This window comes from Puntigrus tetrazona, chromosome 1 (assembly GCF_018831695.1).
Source record: "Puntigrus tetrazona isolate hp1 chromosome 1, ASM1883169v1, whole genome shotgun sequence".
Taxonomy (NCBI): domain Eukaryota; kingdom Metazoa; phylum Chordata; class Actinopteri; order Cypriniformes; family Cyprinidae; genus Puntigrus; species Puntigrus tetrazona.
The window spans coordinates 18,574,490-18,600,943 of record NC_056699.1 but is presented as its reverse complement, the minus strand read 5'-3'; the positions used below and the strand labels follow the sequence as shown (position 1 = coordinate 18,600,943).

The 26,454-nt window shown below is 38.2% G+C and overlaps 3 protein-coding genes and 1 non-coding gene across 6 annotated transcripts in view; 1 reads left to right on the top strand and 3 right to left on the bottom strand.

Moving 5' to 3' along the window:
- The first annotated feature begins 246 nt into the window (after positions 1–246).
- Positions 247–2,592, top strand: hmgb2a (high mobility group box 2a). The gene is made up of 5 exons (XM_043234009.1): positions 247–350; positions 1,053–1,211; positions 1,391–1,539; positions 1,620–1,794; positions 1,874–2,592. Exons 2-5 carry the CDS (start codon positions 1,065–1,067, stop codon positions 2,048–2,050), a joined length of 648 nt encoding a protein of 215 aa, XP_043089944.1. The 5' UTR covers positions 247–350; positions 1,053–1,064; the 3' UTR covers positions 2,051–2,592.
- A 714-nt stretch (positions 2,593–3,306) lies between these two features.
- Positions 3,307–16,788, bottom strand: galnt7 (UDP-N-acetyl-alpha-D-galactosamine: polypeptide N-acetylgalactosaminyltransferase 7). Of its 2 annotated transcripts, none has more exons than XM_043233850.1 (12): positions 16,373–16,788; positions 14,447–14,895; positions 10,393–10,559; positions 8,812–8,942; positions 8,651–8,730; positions 8,032–8,214; positions 6,696–6,813; positions 6,093–6,215; positions 5,761–5,979; positions 5,571–5,669; positions 5,337–5,465; positions 3,307–4,259 (listed from the first exon to the last, which is right to left on the bottom strand). In XM_043233850.1, the coding sequence occupies exons 1-12, from the start codon at positions 16,496–16,498 to the stop codon at positions 4,122–4,124; spliced, it is 1,962 nt and encodes a 653-aa protein (XP_043089785.1). In that variant the 5' UTR covers positions 16,499–16,788; the 3' UTR covers positions 3,307–4,121. The 2 variants fall into 2 exon arrangements, with proteins under 2 accessions (XP_043089785.1, XP_043089775.1); XM_043233840.1 differs by lacking the exon at positions 8,032–8,214 and adding an exon at positions 7,691–7,873 and having other exon boundaries at positions 16,373–16,786.
- A 5,324-nt stretch (positions 16,789–22,112) lies between these two features.
- trnas-aga lies at positions 22,113–22,194 on the bottom strand. Its single transcript has one exon. It is a non-coding gene; the product is annotated as a tRNA-Ser (tRNA).
- Positions 22,195–23,356: 1,162 nt separating this feature from the next.
- The window catches only part of galntl6 (polypeptide N-acetylgalactosaminyltransferase like 6), a 146,450-nt gene continuing 143,352 nt past the window's right edge, over positions 23,357–26,454 (bottom strand). For both annotated transcript variants that reach the window (XM_043241787.1, XM_043241715.1), the window contains 3 exons: positions 25,573–25,689; positions 25,328–25,477; positions 23,357–24,210 (listed from right to left, as the gene is read on the bottom strand). In XM_043241787.1, coding sequence (XP_043097722.1) covers positions 24,043–24,210; positions 25,328–25,477; positions 25,573–25,689 — 435 coding nt within the window. In that variant the 3' untranslated portion in view covers positions 23,357–24,042. The remainder of the gene's footprint in view (positions 24,211–25,327; positions 25,478–25,572; positions 25,690–26,454) is intronic.

Below are 26,454 nucleotides of genomic sequence, written 5' to 3'. Positions count from 1 at the left end.
TTGGTTTAAAAAAAGAATAAAACTGAGGTGCATTTTCCTGATTCAAAGACTTACCGCTCATTATTTTAAATCCCCAGTTTAACCAATAGCTGACGGGATCAGTGGCGTCGTCATCTGGATCTAATTTTCACAAAGAAACTTGACTGCGGTCACAGACAGCCAATGAGAATTAAATACCGCTCCTAGAACGTTGCCGATTCAAATTTGAACGTGTCCCAACCAATCAAATGAGAGCTCCGAGGGTGGAGTCTATGGGCATTTAATCAAGTTTGTGCGCCGTGCAGTACAGCGACAAAACAGTTTACAAGAAGACTACGTACGTTTTGTCGAGCAGTTGAGGCTGATTATAGGTAAGCATGTCTCGGTTCATCTAGCAATTTTGTTTTATTTTTTTTTTAATGGAGCTTTTGTCGAGCGAGTGTAAGAAAGATGATGTACACTGTCGTGATTATTTATTGAGCGAATTAAACATTTTATACGAAACTTAAGACGTTACTATAATTTTAGTTTAAAATAAGTAAGGTGTTGTTTATGAGGAAAATTTGTTTGCGTCTTAGCTGTAGCTTTGCTAATTCTGTGAACAGTCAGCGTTAGATCGCCCGGGGTTTTAGCAGCTTAGTGATTTTGTGAAGTTAAGAGCGTAAGCAGCCATGACTGGCTGGGAGTTTGAGGTCGTAATGGAGCGCGGCGCCTGTGTACTGAGCCCGAAGCAGCTAAAAGTCCCCCGAAGTAGTACGCCTTGCTACTTTGTGGGTTTATTTTCGTTTTAACGCATAGAATCTGAACCCATTAGCCCCCGACAGACAATCTAAAGCATATTTCCTGCAGTTTAGGCGGGAAAACAAAATGGAGGGACGCTTATTGTTCTAGTTGAGTGATCTGGTGGAAACGAAGCAGGAACTTGATCGGATTAACTAGCGTTTAGTGAGCGACCATTTCTGTTGCTTTACCGGAGTACAAAGCGAAACTCGAACGGGTGTTTTTACTAACAATACATGCTGCTTATTAATGGGTTTTTTTTTAAATGTTTTTGGTGTTTTTATCACTTTTAGCATATCACAGCCATGGGTAAAGATCCTAATAAGCCCAGAGGAAAGACGTCCTCTTACGCGTTTTTCGTGCAAACCTGCCGGGAGGAACACAAAAAGAAAAACCCAGGGACCTCTGTGAACTTTGCAGAGTTCTCCAAGAAGTGCTCCGAAAGATGGAAGGTGAGTTGAACAGAAGGGCTGCAATGTTTTTCCGGGGGGTGGTTGTTGTTGTTAGGGGGGGTGGGGCAGAATTACACGATGCATCTGTTACTCAAGTGACTGAGGCAAATGTAGGGCGGGAGGATAAAGAGCCACACACTGCGCCTGGCAGAACCTAATCATAGTCTCATGTTTTTCAGACCATGTCCTCAAAGGAGAAGGGCAAGTTTGAGGAAATGGCCAAAAACGACAAGGTTCGCTATGACCGAGAGATGAAAAACTACGTGCCTCCTAAAGGTGCAAAGGGAGGGAAAAAGAAGAAGGATCCAAATGCTCCCAAGAGACCACCGTGAGTAGTGTTCAAATGGCCCCGGGAGATTTCTGATGTTTTGACTCGAGTATAATTTTTATTTTTTTTCCCCCCATCAGATCCGCTTTCTTTGTCTTCTGCTCTGACCATCGCCCAAAGGTGAAAAATGACAACCCTGGCATCTCTATTGGTGACATTGCAAAGAAGCTTGGGGACATGTGGTCCAAGCTTTCACCAAAGGAAAAGTCTCCTTATGAGCAGAAGGCCATGAAGCTCAAGGAGAAGTATGAAAAGGTAAGGGTCGGCACAATTTTTGGCCCTTCCGATAACTATTTGCCTTTTTAGCTCGTATTGACATGTAATTTCCAACCAGGATGTTGCTGCATATCGCGCCAAAGGAGGAAAAGCAGATGGCGGCAAGAAGGGTGGACCTGGCCGGCCAGCAGGAAAGAAGGCAGAAGCTGACGATGACGATGACGACGATGATGATGACGAAGAGGAAGATGTAGAAGAAGAGGATGAGGATGATGATGATGATGATGACGATTAATCAGGAAAACTTGAGCTGAGTTGTTTGCAAAACAATGTGAATGCATTTTTTAGCATTTAAATTTTTTCAATACATGTACAGAAATGTGTATAATCGAATACATATTGAGGTCATGTGCTGTTTTGTAAATGTAACAGCTTTTTTTTTAAGCACTGCTTTTTGTCTTGATAGCTGTGGTTGCTTTGGTTTCTTTTCCCTGTTCGATATTATTTCTACTGCCATTTTAAGACAAAAGTAACAGTTTGGATTTGTGTAGTGTCTCAATTTTTTAAAACGAGCTTTAAAGTTGTGTAGACTGAATTTTTTTTTTTTTTTAAATTTTTTTGTATATTACGACCAATACCCCTTTTCACTGTGTGCAATTTTGACTTATTAAAAGAATTTTGCAGAATTTCTGTATCGTCAGACCACGTTTAAGTTCCTAGCAGCTAGTGCTGCTTAGTTGAGTAAGATTATTGAAATATAATGATTAATAGACTAGGCAAACTGTATTTAACAAGTTTTAGTGTTTAAAAAAATAAAAACCTTTTAGTTTGCGTTCAGTTATTTTTATCCATTTGGTTGACTTTGTTGAAGAGGGAACTTACTGCTTTCTCAGGTGGCTGACTTGATCTTGGAAAAATACCCCTTCTGTAACCAGAGTTACATTTTAAGTACATTAATGATTCATATCTGGTTTGGCCACGTGATAAGTGGTCCTGTGTACAGGTTGGGTATATTTTATACCATCACAATAAGGTGTCCCTTTTTATCACACACACGACATCTGCTTACCTGCGTCCAGGAGACTGCTGCACAGCTGATGCTTTTCAGTCTACTTAACCTAAACAGCACAGAGTATGTTTTTACTAATTAACTGGGATAACTTCCATTTTAGTAGCCACTTTTTAAGAATGGAGTTTGAAAAAAAAAAAACTTTCTGAAAGGGAGGTAGTCCTTTTACAGAAACTCAAAAAAAATAACATTGACCTAATTATAATCTGTTTAGCGTCTTAAAATGTAATCCATGCTACTCTTTGGAACAACTCTGTACTTAACAATGGCATGGCTGTAATGTTAAATGCTTAAATGGCCTACTTTGCATCTGTCCATATTATACTCAATCTAACAATAATATTGCTAAATTTTAAATTTATGCCTTTAAAAAACAAAACAAAAAAAAAGCCAATATATAGAAAGGGCCGACAATAATTCTAAAAGGCAAAAAAAGGGTTGAAATATTTACCTGCTAGAAACCGCACTTTCATACAGCAGCAGACTGGTAAAAATGTTCCATTTATTTTCTTGAAAACAACCATTTATAAGTTAGATATTTACACCTTCATTGGGAAGCCCATCGTATTTCAAAATGTTAATTTAGAAATAATCGTATTTACATTGTACAAAACAAACAAAAAATGTATACACTGCAATCATTCTTGCCCATAAAACATAACTTTGCTCAAGATGATTTTTGGCCAATAGTATTATAATCAAACGTTAATTTTCACATACAAACAAATATCTATTCCCCCAACCAAGCAAATGTTTTAATGCAGTAGACAAAAATAAATGCATCACTTTTTTTTTTTTTTTTTTTTTCCATTAACCCTATATCCCCATTTTCCTTTTCTCTCTCCACTCCCGTTCTTTACCCATAATATATGGCAAAAAATGTGCCATTGTGCCAAAGACGTTCAAGTGGCAGGTTGTCATCTCAAACATAATGAAGGTCCAGTGTTAAAAAAATATATGCATCCCAGTACTTGATGGACAACCTGTATTTGATAATGGAGCAGCAACAAAAGTGGTATCAATTCATCTCAGCACACATTGTGCACATTCTGTGAAAGGGAAAAAACATTCTATTAGGTAGACCCCTCCAATCCACAGATTCCAAAGAAAAACCCATGCGATGGACACTGGGGATGAACCGATGTAAACATTGTCTTCAATGGAGGAAAAAAGTTTGTTTATGATCAGAGTTCAGAGTTATTCGGGTGATGACTAAAACTTAATTAGTCACGTGTATACTGGTAAAACCTGTTGCTGTAGTCAGTGTTTATCCTTGAAGCACATTTGAGACTGGCTCTCAAACGGCTACAATGTTGTTCATCTCCCACTTCTGTGAGCTCTTGCTGTTGTCACAGTCGGCTATATAAACTTTGTGCAAGACGTCAGAGCGATCCAAGCATTTCCCCGTAGGTATATGTGTGAATCGATGTAGATCCTATGAGAAATCAGACACATTGGGAAAAAAAAGGTCAATCAAGAAAGGTAACAGCAAAGTACAAGAGTAAAGCTTGCCAACAACCTAACAAAAGAACTATTTGTACCGTATTTATTACTAAGTTTTAATCTAGTGTACATATACTATTGTTCACTGTTCATTGTTATTCAAAGGTTTTTAGTTTAAGATACTTTTTAGCGTACCATAATTCATTAAGGTACGCTAAGCTTTCTTGTTAAAAATATACAGATGTATATAATGAGCAAGTACATTATGAATCCATGTTCCAAACCATGTTTTTGTCTTATCCTTTATCACTACGGTATGCCTGTAATATAATATTAGGATGACTTTAGACCTGTCAGGACAACAATCGCTCCAGAAAAGCACAGTAGCTACATGACAAAAGGAGAGAAATTTCCCAGTCTACAATGTTCTTCCGCAAGAATCAAGCAGTTTTCTTTATTAACCGCTGGAGTGCCAAAAGTTACAAAGTGTAGCTTTCAGAACTTTTAAATGAAATAATACTGAAATAAATGTAAAGATTTTTGCATTATAAAAAAAACACTTTTTTTTTTTTTCAAATGAATGCTGTTATTTTGAACATTGCATTCACAAAAAATTTCTGAAATCAAGATGTATATATGTATATCAGCTTTAGAAAAAGAAAAAGAAAGAAAGAAAAAGAGCTCTCCATCATCTCATCATAGAAATAAATCTATTCAAATTTGTTCAATTTTACAATATTGTTGTTTTTAATACATTTTCCAACAAATAAATAAAGCCTCGCTGAGAATAAAATGCTCTTTCAAAAATGTTATATAAATTACAACAAACGTCTGAACTATGGTGTATATTTTAACTTGAAATTCTGCATATAGTAATACTTTAGCTAAGATTAACAGAAGCATTTTATTGTTATTTATTGTTAGACTACTGAAACGCGCTGTAAAGCTTCATTTGTGCGAACGATTTGACTAAAAAATTTTATTCCAAAACTTTATGTAATTACAATTATTCTTTTGTTGTAAACGTTGCAGTGTTATTGAGTTATTGACACACTTTCTTCTGACATACCTTAAAATATCTCCACTCCGTGTGCTCGTTTAAGTTGCAGTGTGTTATGATGACGGCAGTCCCGTCTCCCCCCTTCGTCAGGCACTGGTCATACTGCATGAGCTGGTTCGCTTCATTAATTCTAAAGAGCTAGAGAAGGACATAAACAAAATCGAACGAGAGCGAGAGAGGGGAAAACAACTTACTATCCCAACTGTGAAAATAAAGTAGTGCTGCTAAATCGCTTTCCTTTACCTGATTTCCACCCATTCTATGACAGGGCCCGATTTCGACATTACCGCCGTTGGTATGGCCCATGCTGTCTATGCAGTAGCTGGTCTCAAACCCACGGATCTTTTGAAAAAGACAAAGACCGAATGATGACAAATGGCAGTATCTTTAAAGCAGTTTCAACCGTGTGTCTCTGTGGGATTTATACAAGCACCTCTCCCCACTCCACATTCTTTGGAGGCAGTGGGTAATGTTGAGGGATGTCATAAGCGATCTCCTCCATGAACCACTTAAAGCTCTTGCAGCGATGTTCCTCTCTGAACTTTTTCAAGCTGCTGATGTCTCCATAGGCCAGCGTGAGGGTCTCAGGTCGACTTGCGTAGAAATAGTCTTTATACTCATCCCACCACACCTCCACCACCCGCACATAGTTCTGCAAACAGCCAAAGAGGAGAGTGGGGGTTAGGGTTCAGATTCAGAGAAGCATTTTCATTAAAAGAATATATAAAAAAATAAAAATAAAAAGAGAGGGGAAATTGAGCTGACCTTAAGTGTGGGGGACGAGCCTACATGAGCAGGAGGTGGGTTTCCCTGCCAGCCCTGCAGACGGTAGATGTGCCCCACCCGTGAACATGGCACGAACAGAAGCTGCCCACCACACTGCCATATCTACACGGGACACACACATGGCAGAGATTCAGAAAGTGTTCACGCACAAACTGTTGAAGTGGGATACATACGTTTCTTTGTGCAATTAACAGAGGATAAAACGCCCTGAAGTTTATTTTGTGATAAAGACCTTGTCACTGTAGATAATGTTTTTTTTTTATTTTTTATTCATACTAATTTTTACTTCAATATATGGACATTGAGTATTGATTTGAGTGAATATCTTTTTATTATCCTCTTTGTAGAGACATTTGGTAAGAGCACGAGCACAGCTATGTAAGGAGACTAAGCGGAATTGACAAGTGAGACAAGTGTCGGGATTTCAGTGTAATATAAGACAAATTAAAGTAAAAGCAAGCAAGCAAACAAAACATGTCTTCGGGAAGAAATCTGGATGATAGAAACCCTCGTATGCACACTTTGAAAGATCTAGTCAAATTTTAAACTGAGAGAGCACTAACAATTTAAAGGAAAATTTACCTTGTAGGAGATCTCAAAGTTTTCTCCTCCCCAAATCTGAAGGCCTGGATCATAGAGGCCCAGCTCGAAGAAGAACTCTCTCTCTATTGCGAAGAGTCCTCCAGCCATCGCAGGAGACCTGACACATATTTACCTGTCAGGAATGTTTCCCCCTTACATTTCACACGCATACAGTACAGTAACAAAATATTTGGATTTAAAATTTAGCCAAAATAAAACTGCCCAAAAATGTATAAATCCTGTGGCGTAAACAAAGCAAAGGAAACGTTTGCAGTGAAGTGGACAAAAAAAAACAACTCTGTAAAGAAGTTTAAGTAAAAATTCAAGCAGCATACACAATTTTCCTTTTGGTGACTAGGCACATGCACTTGGGTATAGGGTGACCATAAGAGCCATTAGCGATCCCCTGGCCAGGCCAGGATTTCTTTATTGTCTATAATATCTAGATTTTGGCTTTGTTCGCGTTCAGACCAATCAGTGTATGACATCGGTTCCTTATGATTTCAAAAGGCTCTTGAGGTACTCTGAATCGAAGCAATACAGAAATCCTGGCAAGGATGCGTTAGGGAAAAATGTCACGTATGGGTCCCCTACTTGGGTATGCTTACGCCAAGTCACTACCACAGAAGAGATAAGTTTGTAGACATGACAGAATGGAGATTGCATGCAAAGAGAAGCAGAAAGAAGGTCTACGTGTCGTTAGTTTAGTACTTCTAGCAGAAACGACTTTACCAGAACAACCACGGTGGAGTCATAATATATGAAGTATTTTGTTAAAATCACTTCTTGTGTTATGACCATTTCATAGCAGTTAGTATACAGCTTTAGCACTTTGCAGGAAGTTTTTTTTTTTTATGAGTGTCATAGGCGCCAAGCTGTTAAAGAAGCAGAGATAAGCAGACCACCACCATTCTTTATAAGTGAGAGGTAAGATCTCTCCACTTATGTGTATTGTGGTCAGCCCTAATCAGCTCAGGATTATGGCTCCAAATTACCGATAGGGCTCAGTTCTAGTTAGTCTCTTCTGCTTCTCCTTGCTATTCAGAGGCACGCGTTTCCAAAGCATGCTCCAGTCCCATGCTCCTCTGGCAAAGCCATCCTCGTCTCCGCCCCCCTGGGGCTCGATGGTGAAAGTCTTGCCGTTAATAGAGTCTATGAGAGGCACTGTGCACACCGTTCTGAACATGGCCACAAAGGATGGAGGAGAGGCAAGAGGGATGTCCATGCGAGCAAGCATGGACATACATACACACAGAGACAAGGGGACGGGGGAGACAAAACAAGAGAGAGACAGAATGGGTTTAATGATCATGCTTATGCGAGGGTGGAAGTTTACCGATAAGGCTCTGTCTTATGCTTTCTCTTAGCCTTCTCCCTGCTGCTCAGAGGGACCCTTTTCCACAGGAGGCTCCAGTCCCAGGCGCCTCGCGCCAGACCATCCTCATCCCCACCCTGTTGTGGCTCTATGGTATAATCATTGCCGTCTATGTAATCTATCAACGGTACTGTGCAGACCGTTCTGCAACATTAACACAACATACATTTAGGTTAAGATTTAAAAAGAAAATGAAAAATCACGTGGTCTAACCAATACAAAAAAAAAAAAAGCAAAACAGGATTATTTCATAGAGGAGATCACTGCAGTGTAGATAAGTATCAAATTATTTGACATTTTATTACAATACAAAAGTTCAGACGGTATGTCATGTGGTGCAACTATATATAAATTGCTCGATGTGCACACTCACCTGTATTCAAAAGTGAAATGAAAATATTCAACTTTTTTTCTTAGGCTACGCCACATGACCGTTTCTCTTAACAATGGTTTAAAACGTTTAGAAATATTAAATCAGCAGGAAAGGTACACTTCTAGAACCCAGCACAAGTCAAAAAAAAAAAAAAAAAAAAATCCTCTCTTTCAGCAGGGACAAATCATCTTAGAGCTTAAATCATACCGGTCTTTTGAAATGGGGGCCACCAATGGGGAATACCAGTTCACCCCGACTTCACAATGAGCATCGAGGTAGATCAGCACCTAAGACAGAACCACAGTGTGACACAAACAAATCACATCTATGTAGATCCATTAAACGTATGTTGATAATGAGGCCCAAACCTGTCCCAGAGTGGCTTTGCGGGCTCCTATGCTCCTGGCCTGGATCAGACCCTCTCTCTTCTCATTGCGGAACAGTTTGACCAACCCATTCCATTGTTTTATGTACTCCTCAAGCCTCTCTTTAAGATGAACTGATGAGAGAACGCATACAAACAAATCACAAAAACTTTTTCCCTATATTGTCTAACGTACCTCATGAGCACCATGGCAAAATGGTATGAGTGATATAACATACAGAGGCGCAACTTCTAGCTTTCTGTCTGACACATGTTATTGGCATACTGCTCACACCTACATCATTACTATAGCAACCAGTGTAGACACAAGACATTAATTATACCAGAGCAAGTGGATTTCATTTGACCACTTGCAAAAAAATGCAGACAGTCAGCCCTAAAGATTGCATTTTAAAAACAAATCAAAACTGTGTGAGGCAACAACAAAGATCTGACCTTACTAAATAAATGCATGAAACATTCTGAGCCTATACGCCCTTTATTGATTCTTATCGACTAAGTCTGCAGCGCTGCATTCATTCATAGTTCCCCTGTGAGCGATCTCTTAAAGAGTAATGATCTCCATTCAGTAACAGTCTGCTTGCCCCATATTAATGAACAAGTGCCCAGCATTAGTCTTTAGGCATACCGTTTACAGGTTGAGGCAACCATATGTCTCTTTCACTTAGGAGTGCAGAATACTCTCTCCAGAGAGGGGTTTCAAAAACTAAAACATTCTTCACTTTCCTAAACCTGAAAACCAGCAACTGCTCAAAGACAAAACAGCCAGAACACACCAAGAAGAAAGAATATGCTGATGGACGTTAAGGTATAGGCTAGTAATTCAATAAAATCAATATTAATAATTATAATTTTAAATGTTCTAAATGCATGTTTTTTTATTTTATTGTGACCAACTGATCTGTGTTTTTTTTCTCCTTTTTTTAAACCCTATAATTCTAAATAAAAATGTCAATATTCAGTCTTCCGGTAAAACAACAGACTTCTCTATGGCAGTGTCGGCCTGATTTTGACTATTTTGTTTGCTTTAAATCCACCCCTTTCTTACAAGCAAACCCTAAGCTCATATTCAGTGGATCTGCATCCATCCAATCAACAACTGACGGATAGAACCAAGTTCTTGCCCTACATTTTTTTCTAAATAATCCGTTTCACTTAGATGTACATTGCAATGTGGAAGAAAACATCGGTCTTACATTTCATACGATTTTCTCATTTTCTTTGCATCTAATTTACAGATGAATTCACACTAAAAACAATCAAATCTAAAAACTTTCTAATGTGAAATCAAACAATGATGAACAGTTCACTTACAAACTGGTAAACAGATTTTAATCTTTTCTCAGATTCAGATTTCTTAATGGTTTTTGATAAGGACGACAGGATATTGTGTTTGATTGTTGCCTGTTTACTTGGCTTTAGCAACTACTTCTAGTTACGGAAATATCTGTACTGATTTGAAAGCAGAATGTGTGCCGTCTTTAAAAAAGTGCCAAGCACAGAGTACAGTAGACACATGCTTGTAAAGTGTTTGATGAAGAAATGAAAACTCTCTTTACACTACCTTTGTTACTGAAGTCATCAATCATGACGATCTCAGCCAGGTATTTCCTTGGGGTTCTTTTGATGACGCTGTGCACCGTCCTCATCAGGGTGGACCAGCCCTCATTATGGAAGACAATGATCACGCTGGACGTGAGGAGGTTTTCATCATAGTGCCAGTATTTACACCTGCAGACAAAAAGATATACAATATTTAATAAAGCATGCTATTTTGGAAGTGAATGTCGTTGCGGAGTTGATCTCATGGTGTCCGCTTGTACAACATGTAGTATTAAAGTAGCACGCATTACACACTTCATCCACCTCCATCCTGTGGAAGCAATTTGTGAAACAGGAAACAGCAACTTTGCACACCGTTTCCTCTGTATAAAGGGAGAGCAATGTCCAAACACACTTCCTCAATCTCTTTCTAAGCTCGAACTTTAAGTTTCTTTGTCCTGTTTTATTCATTTCAGTAGATTACTGACAATTCTATGTGGGACTGGAGGTGCTGTTTAAACTAGAGTTTGAATTGCACAAATATTTTTTTTTTCTTCAAAGAGTTATAGTAGAAATATAGAAGTATTTGGAAAAACATGACATTTTATGCTTACTTGGGCTATGAAATTGAAGTGTACATAGAAAAAAAGCATAATAATGAAACCTATTTCGGCTTTGTTTGTAGACTCCAGGTGGGTTATTTGCACAAGGGTTTATGTAAAAACAGCGCAAACTCAAGTTTCAGAGTAAAAGTTTGAGCAGCTCATATATATAGGATATGACATGGATAAATAGGACATAGATCTGCCTGAGCCAAGCCTAAGCATAGGGCTTGATTAAGCTCATCAGATGTAGTAAACACTACATTTCCTTACCAAAACCCATTAAACATACTGCAAGCAATACTTATTTCATATGGCAGTTTAACCTTTTTAACATCAGATTTAAGTGCCATGTTACAAGTCATAAGGCCTAACTTGTCTTACATAGCACAGTAAAGCCACTTAACTGGAAGAGCAACTCACTCCCATGACATTCAGTCTCAGTGGATATCAGGGTGTGCTGCACACATCAGGAACAAGCTGTCACCATTAAATGCTAATACTAATAGTTCTTTGAAACTACAGAGACGGATTCCATTTAGTTACATGTTTTAGCTAACTTTAGCACTGAATCTCTGAGGTAATGTTCGTTCGTGACGTCAATTCGTAGGCCAGCTCAGAGGGCTAATTCATCATGTGCTCCCTAGAGATTTTCTATTGGGTTATATGCATACCATATATATGCATTACATGAACACTTTCACGGACTTTCATGTTTTGTTCTAGAATATAAATTACAAACGTGAGTTTTAAATACTTAAGCGGTTAATGAGTTACTATAAATAATCCCACATCCTTGTGGCGGATGAAGTCTTTGTTCAGGTAATGTTAACTGTACTGACCTCATTTTACTCAAATAATAATAAAAAAACCTCAATTTGATGTCCATTTAAAAGGTAGCAGTGTATTCTTACAATGTGTATTCTTTAAAGGCTAGAATATGTTATATATGTGAGAACATGTTATATGTGTGCTTATTTGGAGGGCTTTAAATGCATGAAACAAATGGAAGAATAATTGAATTGAAATGAGCAATGTCGTTTTCATGAGGCTGAAGTGACTGTCTCAAGAAACCTGTGTGCGCCAACAAATAAAGATATCATATTTAAAATAACAAAATGGTTAGCTGTTAACATGCTTTAGCGTGTTTGTCTCATGAGGAAGGCATGAGTAAATTATAAACTGTAGCAAAACCTCACTTCAGAGAAAACACTGACATCTTCAGACAAAAGTTGGTATCACTGTGCACACTCATCAACAATTACAACCAATACAAATGCCCTAATGTAATCATGTTAGGGTCTAAATCAGCGTAACTACATCTGAGAGAGATTTGGTAACAGTAAGACTGTTTTTTTTAAAGATGTTTCTTATGTTCATCAAGGCAGAATTTATTTGATCAAAAATAGAAGACAAAAGTGATACGGTGATATATTTTTACCATTTAAAATAATAGGTTTCTATTTTAAATACAGTTTAAAATATTATTTATTTCTGTGATGCAACAAATGATTTCTGAAGAACCATGTGACACTTTAGACTGATGGAAATATGCTAATGTGCCGTTTTATTATTAGCATGATCAATGTTGACAAAGTTGTGAAGGCAAATATTTATTGGGTAACCGCGTTGTTTGTTCTCAGGATTCTTTGAAGACTAAAAAGTTCAAAAGAACAGCACTTATTAAACATTTTCTAACAATATAAATCTTTGCCATAATTTCTTATCAATTTGAAACATCTTTCTCAAATGAAAAAATAATAAAAGTGTACCGATTTCTACTTAAAACATTTACATGATCAAATAAATGCAGCCTTGATGAACATAAGAAACATCTTTAAAAAATAGAAAAAAATCGTACCGTTTCCAAACTTTTGACTGGTAGTGCACATTTAACACGTCATCATTTTGAAAAGGCCATTTACAAATCAATAATGACAATGCCAGCAAAACTCAGTTATTCTATTCCCAGTCAAATTTACCTTTACACCCTACCTGTACCAAAGAACAGCAGTGTACATTGTTTCAGCCCTGACTTGGACGCAGACGCTATGCAGCTTGGTTTTGATTTCCCCACGAGGAAGTGAGATGTAGCAAGCATGCGTGTGCATTTTTCAAAGACATCCTGGCACTGATTCAAAACACATAGCAGTGATAACACAGCTGAATGAATGAGCATGACTGAGGTGAGCTGAACTGAATGACCCTGATTTATTTATTTATTTGCTTGAACATTCAGGATTTATATAAATTCAAGAAAGTATGCCGGGCAATTTCAATAAAATTTTCATTACAAAAGTATAGTTCACGAAAAAAAAGAATATTCTGTCATCGTTTACTCAAACCTGTATGATAGTGTAAGACGTTTTGAAGAATGCTGTAAGTAAAATATGACCATGTGTTGTCCAGGTGAACCCTCTCTTTAAAACCCACCTTTCAAGCTCTCTGTAAAAGGAGTGGCACTGACTACAATGCCATATAACTGCAGTAATGATTAAACTGCTGATGCAGCATGTTTCTTTGACTATCAACTCAACTTGTATTAATTGTACAACAAACGTGAGGACCGACCATTTTATAATTATGTCAGAAAATACGTCCTATTTTAAACGATAAAACGAGTTTGTGTCCAAACTGGACGACCTACAGGGGACCGATACGAAGTTAGACCTGTTCTCAAAACCTCTACAGTCCCTTCTGAAGCTGTATAAATGTATAAAGCAGTCTCAGGCAGATAATCCAGCTTTCCAGCTTGAGGGGAGTTAATGAGAGCGACTACAGCTTATCATTCAGCTGTGACGTGGCCAAACAACATTTTGGTGGGTGAATTATGGGCATAATGCCGATCCTATTTAACGTCTGGAACATTAGTAACAGAGTGCAGCACATTATCTTTTGAGTACTGACTGTCCTCTTGAGTGAAAAAAAGTGTATACGGCGACACAGTTCCCTTTTTCTATCAGAAGATACTTAGATATTCGCCAAGCTACTTCCTCTTTATATAGTGTTACGTCATGAATATTATGATGCTACAGTGATAAAATAATAGGTATTTTTTTGTTAGTGGGAACTTAAAAAAGAGAGAGAGAGAAATGACGTGGCTATAGAAGCAGGTTGTTCGTCATCTACAATGTCTGTGAAATAACTTGTTTAAAAAAGGTGTGTCTGTATCGTTTTCATCTTTCTGGGTGTGATCAGAAAAATAACTTGGAAAACCAACAAGCTAGACCTGACTGTCTATAGTGTGTGTAGCCTGGGCATCTTAAAAAAAACTTGGGTAAATATTTTTTATTAATGAAAACTGTAGTCAACGCATGCTAAAATAAGAAGATATCATCTGGGTAATATCTATCGGAGGAAAAAGCCTTTAAAAACATTACGCAAAATGTGCAAAACCCCACACACACATTTTCCCCCCCTCACACACACCCAAATACATTTACAAATCAGAATGGCTTGCGTGCTCATACTCACTCTTCGTGCCGTAAGTCGCCGACGGTTCGATCCAGAGAGATCATGTCGCTGGCTACCATATTAAAACCGAATTCCTTAATGCTGGCCTGAACAGAATCTTTGTACTCCGGTCCCAGTACGAATGCTTTACTGCCCTCTCCCGGTCCGCCCTGGACCCCCTGAGGTTCAGGTTCCTTAGGCTCAAAGTTGCCCAGAATTCCTTTCTTCAACACAGGTTCACTGTACACGTTGGTGTGAGGCTTGAAGGTGATATATTGCTTCTGGATGACGTTCTGCTGGTTCTGGGCTTTGAAAGCGGGGTTTGGCTTGTCACCGTTTTTCTGGCGGATGGACTCCAGATCGACCTCAACTCCTTCAACGTGGGGCCAAGGAACAACTGGCTTGAACTGGTCAGCCATGTCATTACTAGGAAGGTTGGGCTGCAAGAGTTTACCTGCATCTCGTCCTGCCTATAAATGAGACAAAGCGGCGGTGAGAAAATTCTAGAAAATAGTTTTTTCATATTTATAAGTTGTGAGACATGTCTTTTTTATGTTAAGAATAACGTTATTAATATTCTTGAATGAACATTTATAGAACAGAAGCAACTTTGATTTACTTGGTTATCTATACTTTGAGAAATCATGTTAAAATGTGATCAATTATCCCACATCAGGTTTTTAAATCAATGATTATTTGTCCATTTCTCAATCCTCACTGCATTATTGGGCAATACAGATAAAATGTGCATGCATATCAACTATCTACGTAAGATATCTGCTATATTGTAGAGATTTCATCGCATTACATTAAAAGCAGAATATCATGAATGTTGACCATATAATGCAACTGCAACAATATGCATATTTTTGCTCAGTCGGGCCTCAAAAATGACCCCCCTCGAGTATTTTTACAATATCCTACTTCATCGGTCTGATGTATCAAACAATACTAAATAAGAAACATGTGCATATCTTGCTTTTAAATGTTGTACAAAGGTTCAACAAACATTTATTCACAAAATATAGATTCTGACAAGATTTCAGACGGCGTTACAGGGCTAAAAGGCCATATGCAATGATCCATATACATTTGATTTCAAACAAACATTTACATAAGGACCTATTAAGCAAAACATAATCTAAAGGGAATAGAGTAAACAAAGAAGACACTCCGTACAAATTATATACGCTGTTCGAAAGTAATGTGCAAATAAATCCAACGTTAACTACAATGCCAGAATGACAAGTCAAGGTAAACCAGACAGCTGTTACAGCCATTGACTGAAAGCTGTCAAGTGTGCCACGTGTCAGTGTGCTCACGCCTGCATTTCCATACAGTTTCGGGAAGGAGAGTAGTGTGTGTGTGTGTGTGTGTCGCTTTAGGCTATAAACGTTTATGTCGAGCTGATATTCGGCCTTTAATTCAGTCGGCATGCATATCGACCCCTCTATTCAATCTCGAAGACCCCTTTAGTCCACATAGTACTGAAACAACACACCACCTAGAAAGATAACCGGAAATAATCACATTTTACTTGTTTACTTTTACGCGATTTTTGCATAAACGGCGCTAGTGTGAAATGAAGAATCAGTAACCACAATAACGACCTTCCGGGTTTTGACTGAATTTGACACTTGTGAAGATGTAGAGAGCGACGTTTAGCTCTCTGTGCTAGCGGCTTACGGTCGTACCCGCGTCTTTTGGTTTCCTCTGAATGGAAACGTATATTTAGTTACATCGCGGGGTACGTATACAAACGCCTGTGTCTGTTACAATTCATCGGTCAGTTCTCGCTGCTCATCTCCATGACAACCGCAGCAGTTAGCATGCTAATCATCATGCTAGCCGAGCCTGCTGAATACTAACGCACGGTGAAAATAACAGCGCAACGAAAAAACACTCGCGTGTAAAGATAACTCGAGGAAAATTAAAGGGATACTTTACCAGCACGCCAGCAAACGGGTTATCGTCGACCGCCTTCGGTGTTAGCGAAGACCAAAGCAAAACCAGCCCCAAAAACGTGCCGATGACCAGTAAACTTCGAAGGATGAATCCAACTTTTAACCTCATTTTGGAAAATCAGTTGACAAATAATAAGAAAGAAAGAAAAAGAGGAGCCAGCGCAAATAAATAAACTCTCCGCAGCCTGTATGGCCACATCGAGTCCCTCCCTCTCACTCCCTGTTTCCTTCTTTCTCTCTCTCTCTCTCTCGCTCTCCTTGCTCCTTTATTCAATTAAACCCCCACTGTCCTCTTTATGATTCAGTAACGAAAAGACAGCGATACAAAAAAAAGCCAGCAGTCGCGTGCGTGCGTGCGCGCGCCACGCAGCTCTCTGAACACACACGGATGTGTGATTGAACACACGGACATGCGGCATGATTGATAAGAAATAAAAGGCCCTTCGAGGTGTGCGGGGCGGTGACGTGCAGCGAAGACTTCCACAAATGTTGCTGGATAGGCGTCTATGCACAACTATTACAAGGCTTTGTTCGAGTTTGCGCCACGCATGCATTCTCTCTCGTTCTCGAAGAGACAGAGATAAACAAGGGTCGCCGATTAGTTGTTCTGGGTGACCTTAGATACCTGGTAACCCTCTGGTATAGGTTATAGCCTGAGCTGGGTAGTAACTACATGCTATCTGGATTACCTAATCACACTCCAAAATTGCATCATTGCATATTATTTATTCAATAGTAATAATTTATTCATAATTAATTGTTACCCCTAATTCCTGAAATATAGTTATTGGCTATCAACAGTTCTGTGGACATTCATTATGTGGATCAGTCATTAGTCAGGTAACTACACATCATTTGACCACTGGATTTACAAAAATCATTTTAGGATTAGGGAGTGTTTCAACTTTGCATCAGCCGATGAACACATATATTTTTATTTGAATAACTCGGACGTTATATATTGGAATTATAAATTGGAAGGTGCTTGTCTTTCAAACATATTATTGTGCACAAATTTTACACAATGCTACTAACTACAGTTTATATCACGTAATTTGGAATCATTACAATTTGTAAATTACACCCAGATTGATTTCCCGGCATTAGACAACAATAAGCTCTAAATTATGTGATGTTTATTTATTCAAAACATAAAATAATATTATTTTAAAAGTGTTAAAAATAGAGTATAAAAATCCAATACATGAAACCGGGTATTATCTGCTGAGATAAATAATAATAGTAATAAATGTTAGGTTGTTTATGGTATATTGTAATTTTCTTTCTTGTTATGACTGATTTTGTGCATAATGTTTTTTGCAATATTGTATATGTAAACACAATCATATACATAAAGTATACTTTACATTTAAAAAAAGGCAAAGAAAATAAAACCATATTTGTAACATCATGCTGTAACTGTGTTTTACACTCTTGCTTTTATTAAATGTAGCATTTTTATATTATTTAGACATTATCGAATACTACCTAATCATTTTTGATTTGCAGATTGTACATCCAAAGTTGTTCTTTCCCATGTCACTTTCAGCCTATTCAAGTGTGACCAAAAACTCTTCCTCTTTTTTTAGTACATCTTCTACCGATTTAATAAAACTGTAAACAGAATCGAATACAAGCAAAACACAAATTACAGTTCTGCAAATAAATAACTGTTATACTGGCTGCCTTAAAGGCTTACTACATGTTGTTCCAAACCTGTAAAACCTTAGCTTGTCTTTGGAACAAAATTTAAGATATTTTAAATGAAAACCGGGAGACCATGCCATCAGCGATTCAACCATTTAAAGAGAACAAAAATAATGAGTTTATTCAACGTTTCAGCACTATAGGATAATTTTAGAGAGTATCAGCTGAATGCAAATAGCGTACGCTTTTCTGTGTCAGCTGCAATGAAAAGATGTGCTGTTTTCATTCAAATCAAAATCTAAATATACATAGAAGACGTATCTGTTTGGCGCAGCTGACGCAAAGCATTCAGTTCTACGTGATGGTTTTATTTGATCCAAGTGTGCTATCTGTTCTTAATATGGCTCTTAATATTGATTAATATTAAATAATGTCTAATATTGAAGAGTTTTCATTCTAGTTTGAAATTATTATTTTAATTATCATTTAGTTAGTAATAATATTTTCCATAGTTTTAAGTCGGGGGTCTGTATAATAAAACAAGTTGATCGAATAAGCCAGGCGTATCCAATTTAGACGTATTTTCACTTGATATGGTTTCATAAAGCAAATTTACCATAGTTCAAGCCAACTGTATCAACTTATGCTTCAAAACTAACGTGGTCTGGAGCAGGCTAAGTGTCCGGCTAATCTGGGCTCTTCTAACACTTACCAATAGCATCGATATTACCACTGACTCTCTCGCGTACTATTAGATGACTTTATTATGAGCCCAAAAATAAAAGTATACGGAAAACGAGACTATATAGGGTACAATCGACTGCATTTAACGTATTGTGCCCAAAATGTGAAGGAAAGAATAATACTGTGACAGTTTGCCCCGTGTCCCGCCCTCTTGTGACCCAGTTTCTGCCCTTGATTGTTTGATTTGCCCCCAGCTGGGTTCCCCAGGTGTCACTTTGTTATGTTCTATATTTAAAGTGCGTCTAACGTCTGTCTTTAAACATGTAAATGTTTTCAAGCTGACTGCTTAAAAAGACAATCTGCTATTGCTTCATGTGGAAAAAAACTTTAAATCAATTGCCAATTAAATGCTGCTTTTAAAAAGTTTAAAGGCTGTTCGTGTCTTTGTCTTCTCGTTTGGGTTGTTGCAATGCTTTGTATCCGGGCATGAGCCAAGCCTCAACTTCTCGTCTGCAGCTGGTTCAGAACTCTAGGCTTTTAACTGGTACCAAAAAAAGAGACCATATTACTTCTGTATTGCTTTCATTGGTTACCCATTCGATACAGAATCCAGCATAAAGTATTGTTTTCAAATTTCTCTGTGGCTTGGCACCAGAGTATGTTTCTGGTTTAATTAGTTTACCTTTGAGATCTCTTCTCTCCTAGGATCAGCTGTGTCTGATGGTTCCTCCGTTGTGCTTGAAATGTAGATGTTTTTTTTTCCACCCCGTGGCAGCTTTTAGATTATGGAATGAGCATCTGCTGTTCTTAAAAACATCTCCTATCCAATCTCAGAGGATGTAAAAGAACATTTCTTCTCCTTAGGTTTAATGTGTTGTAAATCATGTACTTGGGTTGCTTTTAGTCTCTCCTTGTACAGTACTTTGGTGACCGTGGTGGCTTTTGAAAGTTGAGTTGAAGCCATGTTTTATAACAATGGCTAGTCGAAGTAAGCGTTTTCAGTCACAAGATGGCGCCAGATTAGCTTGAATGAATTAGCATTAAACTAGAGAAATACAATCCTCAACAAAATCTTAAGACGAGGGGAAACATAACAAGTATTCATATTTCACGCTGGTGGATCGCAACCAGGATACAAGTACTGCTTCAAAATGTTCATAGAAGAAGCAGGACCAAGAGACAAACTAGAAAATAGACAATTTATGGAAAACTGCATTTTATACTCAAACAGGCAGTTGATCGGCTTATCAAAAGTTTAAGCCTTAAAAGGCTTTCATGTCATTGTTCTTCAGGCAGTAACATTGCCATAATTTCCTGATGGCAAAGACAAAGAGTTTTTCTGTCTTTTGAGTGTGGTGGGATTGTTGAGGCACACAAGTAAGTGCTCTCAAATTGAACAATTCCTAAAAGATCCTGACAGTGATGGGGCAAAAAAATTCAAGTTGTAGAGCCAAAAAAGATCAGGTGAGAACGCAGGATGGTCCGAAAGCAACCTTATTCTCCTGGAAAAAGTCCTTCATCAGTTGGTTGTTGAGATCTACAGTGTTGTCATGTTGAACGATCCAGTCATTACCGCTCAGACAAGGTCCTCAGACGAGAGGGATGCCCCTGCAACATATCCACATACTCCACCGACGTTTCATGCCCTGCACAGCCTGAAGATCTATTACCCCACTGAAGGTAAAAGCACACAGATCAGAGACTGATAGAGGCTCCTCCACTGTGTCGTGTAGAAAACCTGTTACTGCCTGAAAAACAATGACATGAAAACCATATTTTTGTGCAGATTTTAAACTTGTGAGCAGGGCAGGAACAGCCTTGTTTGAGTTTAAATGCAGTTTTGTTTTGTTTTTAATTCCCTATTTTAAATTTTTTGTCTCTTGATACTCTTTCTTCTGTTGGCATTTTGAAGCACAGCCTGGTTATGATCATGCATGCTTAAAATAATGATATGGCCTGTCATTCCTAATGTCGAATACACAGTTACATGTGAACAAAGAAATTTCTTAAGAGCAATTCTCTCTCATAAAACTGCCGAGTTACTTATTATTTCATGTTATAGAAACCTGAGACACACCTCTTGAAACCGGGACGTCTGGTTGCCCTACTTTTTTGTTAGATTCTTAGGGTGTTTTCCACATTCACTATGACACCTTAAGCTAAAGATAATTAGACAATATTCTGCTGAGTGTGTGTATATATATACTGTGGTGATATCTGACTATAGACAGATGAGGTTTTTGATAGTCTTTATTCTGTGTGGTCAGTTCACTGAACAGGAATGAATCTTTTCACATACGTTTCAATTGATCTAAGAACATTTTTACCTTTAATAAAGCCATTTTTCCCAAAAGTGTGCATCTTTTGAGTCATTTTACACATTTAATCTGTAAATTTGAATAATAAGACAATGATCAAATAATTACCAAACAAATGAAACCAGAATCAATGAAAATCTTTCCAGAAGCTGCATCTGAAGCATTTAGATGTATTTATACACTGTTTAATGTCAATGAGAGGGACATGGAGGGCTTTAAGCTGCGGTTACAGGTTTGCAGTTATTTAAATGTGAAATTAAAAATTGCCAGTAGGTGGCAGCAAGTCGCTGTTTAATCGCAATTCAACCGAATCATTTAAATTGTTGATTTATTAAAAAAAAAAAACATAGTCATCGTGCTCAGAGACTCAAAACAGCACGGGGCCTTTTTGGAATAATTTGGAAAATTTTGTCTAAGACGTAAAACTTACTATTAACTTCTTGTTTGTAATCACGAAGCAAACAGAATCACTCTTCCTGTGATTTTAACGATACGAAATAATATATGTACTAATATATTTTCGTCCCCATATCTTTCTTAATGCAATAAACTGAATCACACAGGGAAAGAAACTCTCCAAATGCGCACGTGCACTACACGTATGCGTGCACTACATAGGTTTTGGTTAGTTTTTACAAAAAAATTGCACGTTAATGTTTGCTAGCAGCACCCTTGTTAACATAAGAGCATTAACATGCTTTTCTAACACAAATATTAAACATTGCAATGAAAATGAAATGTCATTTAAGTTTGATTATTCTGTAGTCACTGTAATGTAATTTATGTAGGCCTATATGAAGTTGTTTCATGTAAACGTGTATGTCCTCATTAACTTCAGAAAAGTAACGTGAGCGAGATTCATTTTCGAACTGTGTAACAGTTCATGGCATGGTAAGCCATAAGATAAATTCATGCAACACATGCATTTTCAGTTAAAAACACACCAGAATGTCTTGACGGGAAGCTCGACGTCCATGTGCGCACCGTGTTGTTAAGTACGGCGACCCATGCTCGGAGTTTGCGCAGTGCACTAAAGCCGCTGAAGCGAACTCAGTCAGAAGCAAATAAAAGGTTCGTTGTCGGCAGGATTCGAACCTGCGCGGGGAGACCCCAATGGATTTCTAGTCCATCGCCTTAACCACTCGGCCACGACAACACGAGATCCGTAGCGCGCAATGTAACAAAATAAATGAAAATGAGAATGAAAAACACTGAAATATATATATACATACAAAGAGCATATGTTTATGATATATTTCACTCGGCTTGTAACGTTAAACTTGATTGTATCAGTGATAAAGCACTCGCAGAAAGATAATACATTTGTAGGAGATAAGCGCCCCCTAGTGTTTAAGAACGGAAGCACGCACCTCTGATTTACAGACTAGATTTTCAGGATAGAGATAGCGACCATGTATTTTTTGACTTTTTTTGAGCATGTATTTTCAAAAAGTTTTCACTTACTCCTGATATCAGAACTCGATCCAGCAAGCCAGTAAGATGCTTTGTCAGTCAGCAGATATTAAATAAATGAAACATTCACTACAATCATTTTAATTATCCAATATTTTAAACAGCCAACAGTGATGTTAATTAATACTCTGTATAAAACTTCTAAAACATTTCACAACTTGCCCTTACTTTACATTCATGAAAAACGACCTTGCCCTAAAACACAGTTCACCTTTCCTTTCGAATACCATTATGTAGCTGGCTCTAGTCTTTATGCAAGTAATTGTGGTTTCATCATGATTACCCTATAAAAATAAACAAATATGATGCATGTATTTTAAATTATTAAATGAACTGGTTATTTGATGATATCCACATGTCATTAGTTTGAACCATGAAATGACTTAATAGCACTTGTGACAACTTAGCAGTTTCGATTAAAACGTACCAATTAAATATTTAAAAACTATCTGCTATGTATTTAGTCTGTATTCATACTGAGTGGGTAAGACAGGCTGTCAAACACCACACAAGCAACAAAACCTATATTAAATTGTCCCGAATGTCCTAAATGACACATTTCTACCTTGCAGCAAGGACATTTATAATATTAATTGCTGGTGTCGCTGAAAAGCCATTAACTAAAGCGATGCACACCACATTTTGTTATCAAGTAGTGGAATATTACAAATGGAGGAGTGACTCCAGTTTTAGTGAATTTATTGTGAAATAACATATTATAGTTTTAAAAGCAAGAATGATATCGAACACAAAAAATGGCCCAACACCAGAGGGAGCCAAAGCACCACTTTTGAGATCCTTTATGAGCACGACAAATACAGACCACACAGGCAAAGAGGCACACATCCACTCATTTTCTGCTTTATTTATAGACGAGAAACTCTGTAACAAGATAGATTCCATTGAAAAAGTCAAAGATCTCATTTAATTAGGTCAACCCAACACCTCGACCCAAGTTTGACTCTAACAGGTACAAGAGATGATAAAACAGAGTTAATACACATAACTTAAATCTGGAAAAGGCACCAAATAAATACAAATAAATATACAGTCGAAACAATCCCAGAGAAAAATAAATAGTGTTACGAAAAAAGAAAAGAAAAAGAAAAAAAGAAAAAAAAAAAAATCATAGAGCAAACTTTCTGGTTTTGTACAAATCCCCCATGCAATCTTTAAGGACTGATACAGAACATTCTTTCACTGGACTCCACTTCCAAAGTCCTAAAGCTGCACTTTTTTTTAATGTATAGGGAGCATCTGGGGGCTCAAATTAGACCCCTGCTAGAGAGTCCAGGCTGTTTGTATTCTCCTCGACCAGCAAGGTGCTCATTGTGGATGCGTTTCCACCAGCCTCGTGTCTCTCTGTGTTTCCAGTCCCCTCTTTCAAGATCCTGCACTTGCTCAGTCTGCGGCAGAACCTTGAGAGGAACCCAGAGCCAGACAGTAAGAACATCCAGGCCCACGCTAAGGATTGTGGGAGGTGTGTGTATGTGTGGAAGCCAGCTGATTGGCTTGACCACAACCCCAGGTCCTATGAGCTGGCGCCGCTGTTGAATTTGTCCAGAACGGTAGCGTTGACTTTCTGGAAGATCCACTGTTGTGTTTCAGACTCGGGGTCGCACTTGTTCATGAAAATCCGCTTATCGCCGGGGCTACAGTCCATGCAACCGTTGCTCACCAGGTGGTACAAAGACTTATCCTGGAGCAAAAAGAAGACGGGACGGAAAGAGAGAGAGACAAAAAAATAAATAAACAAGAAACACCGTCACTGTGACTCTGCTGGAGGTCTAATCCTGCTTTATCTCCAACTAGCCTTCAGTCAGATTACAGGGTGGAACTGAAGAACCAAACACGGAATACACTAATCAGAAAAGCTGACTTCATTTCATGGTTTGAATATGGAGGGGAAATGTGAGAATTTGATGAATGATGGATGAGAGGGGTGGGAGGTAGAGGAAGGTGAAAGGTAAATTAAAGTGAAAGAACGCTTCAACGTCAATCTCCTATCAAAAAGTAGAAGACGACAAAGAAACTTTCCACTTGAAAGCGTTCTCCACGGTACACAGGGCATGTATATTTTTTGCGCTAGAAACTACTGAGTATGCCAAACAGAGCCGGTGAAAAAATAGAGGATGTGTCCCTGAGGGAGTGATCAGGCTGAGCAGAGGAGGGACATGCCTTCGGGCTTTCGGCTCCAGTTCTGTGCCGCTCTCCCATGGGTTGATTTACTGTTCTCTGCGCCTCAGGCAGCTCCACTGCCAGGTACCACCTCTTCCTTTCAACTGTATATTTCCTCTCTCTCTATAGCTCCGTCAATGACCTATCCTGCAATGACAGTGATTTCTTTGCTTGGCACCTTAACGCTCTTATGTGACAGAGAATATCTGTTTAGGCTCGTTCTGCCTTGCTAGAGGGCTAGAAAAACTGAGCTTCAATATTAGGCTCCGTCGTCAGTGACGGGCCCAGAGCGCAAGGCGTTAGTCCACAGGGGCTTCTGTAACAAGGTGTATGCTGCTCTGTTGCTGTAGATATACTTTATTGACCTCCTAAAGAAGAGGTGGAGAGGGAATATGGAGGAAGACAGGGGCAGCTTTTCCTTAGAGATGGTATATGAAAATGTATGAAGCTATATGAAAACGTAACACCTGGGTGTAAAACATTACTCATGTAGACTGTAATAGATTTTATCCCCATAACGTCAAAAATTATTTATATTTAAAGGTATATGTACATTTATACGAAAAAGCAAGTTTTGAGGAAGCTAAAAGAATTTAAAATAAAGAGAGTTTTGATAAGCCCACATTTTTGACTATTACCTTTCTGTAGCTCCAGTGCTGGTTGCCTTTCATACCATGGCAGTCATACAAGGTGATGGGGCTATTCTGACTAATAGCATCGAAGCAGAATTTTCTGGTGTGCAGGGGATCCCCGGGCCTGATGTCCTCTCTCCAGCCAAACGTGAAAATCTAACCACCACAGGGAACAGCGATTCTCTCAATTTCAAGGAGACTATCACAGAATGAGCTTCATGTCACGCTATCATCAGTTCGGAGCTTTATACCTGCTCGTGTGCCCATGTTCGCTCTGCACCCTCTTTCAGACAAGTGTCCAGACGCAGCTCGGTTCCCGTGGAGCCATGTTTGGAGTCGATGCACAGACCAGAGGCCGCATTACGGATCTACGGACAAAGAAATAGATTTGTTGAAGGATATAACAAGGTTAGCCTTAGCATCGTCATTGTATCTAACGAGGTTGGAAAACAAGGAATTGGAGATCAAAACGTTTGTAGGACAAATCTGCACTTTAAAACACGCAAAAGCACTATTTCAGCTAGTGAGCTATCCCTCTGCCTATACTCGTGTTATAAGGTAGCATCTTAACAATCATGGAAAACGTGGATTTGGACACAGCCAGAAACTCCACACATACAAACAACGCTCCACACACAATATTTCACAGTATAGGCGATGTGAGAAGAGTACTCTAATAAGCATGAAATACACAAAACGAATACTTTTTCAGTTGTTAAATATTGTATGTTTATTATATAATTTATCAGTACTGAATAAATTATACACGGTTCGACAATAAGGAATGTTCTGCTCTGCCAGCATTTTTAACTAAGCAGCCCACAACAAAAATATATATGCATTTATAATGTTTTAAAATGTGTCAGAAATACTGATTTATCTGTATATGATTCATGCCCACAATATGCTTTTGCTAAAAACAACGAAACAAAAATGACTCCTTTGTATTCCGGTTACTCATGTTTACAACATTTGGTCTTTATTATAATTTCGACAAAACCTGATAAATAATAAATGAATAATAGTCATAATAGTAAAAACCTTCCTGACAATAACGATTGCTTCTAAAATGCTCTCAGATGTGGATTCAAGGAAACAGCCAAAAGTTTCACTTCTTGCACAACTGTGCCGTG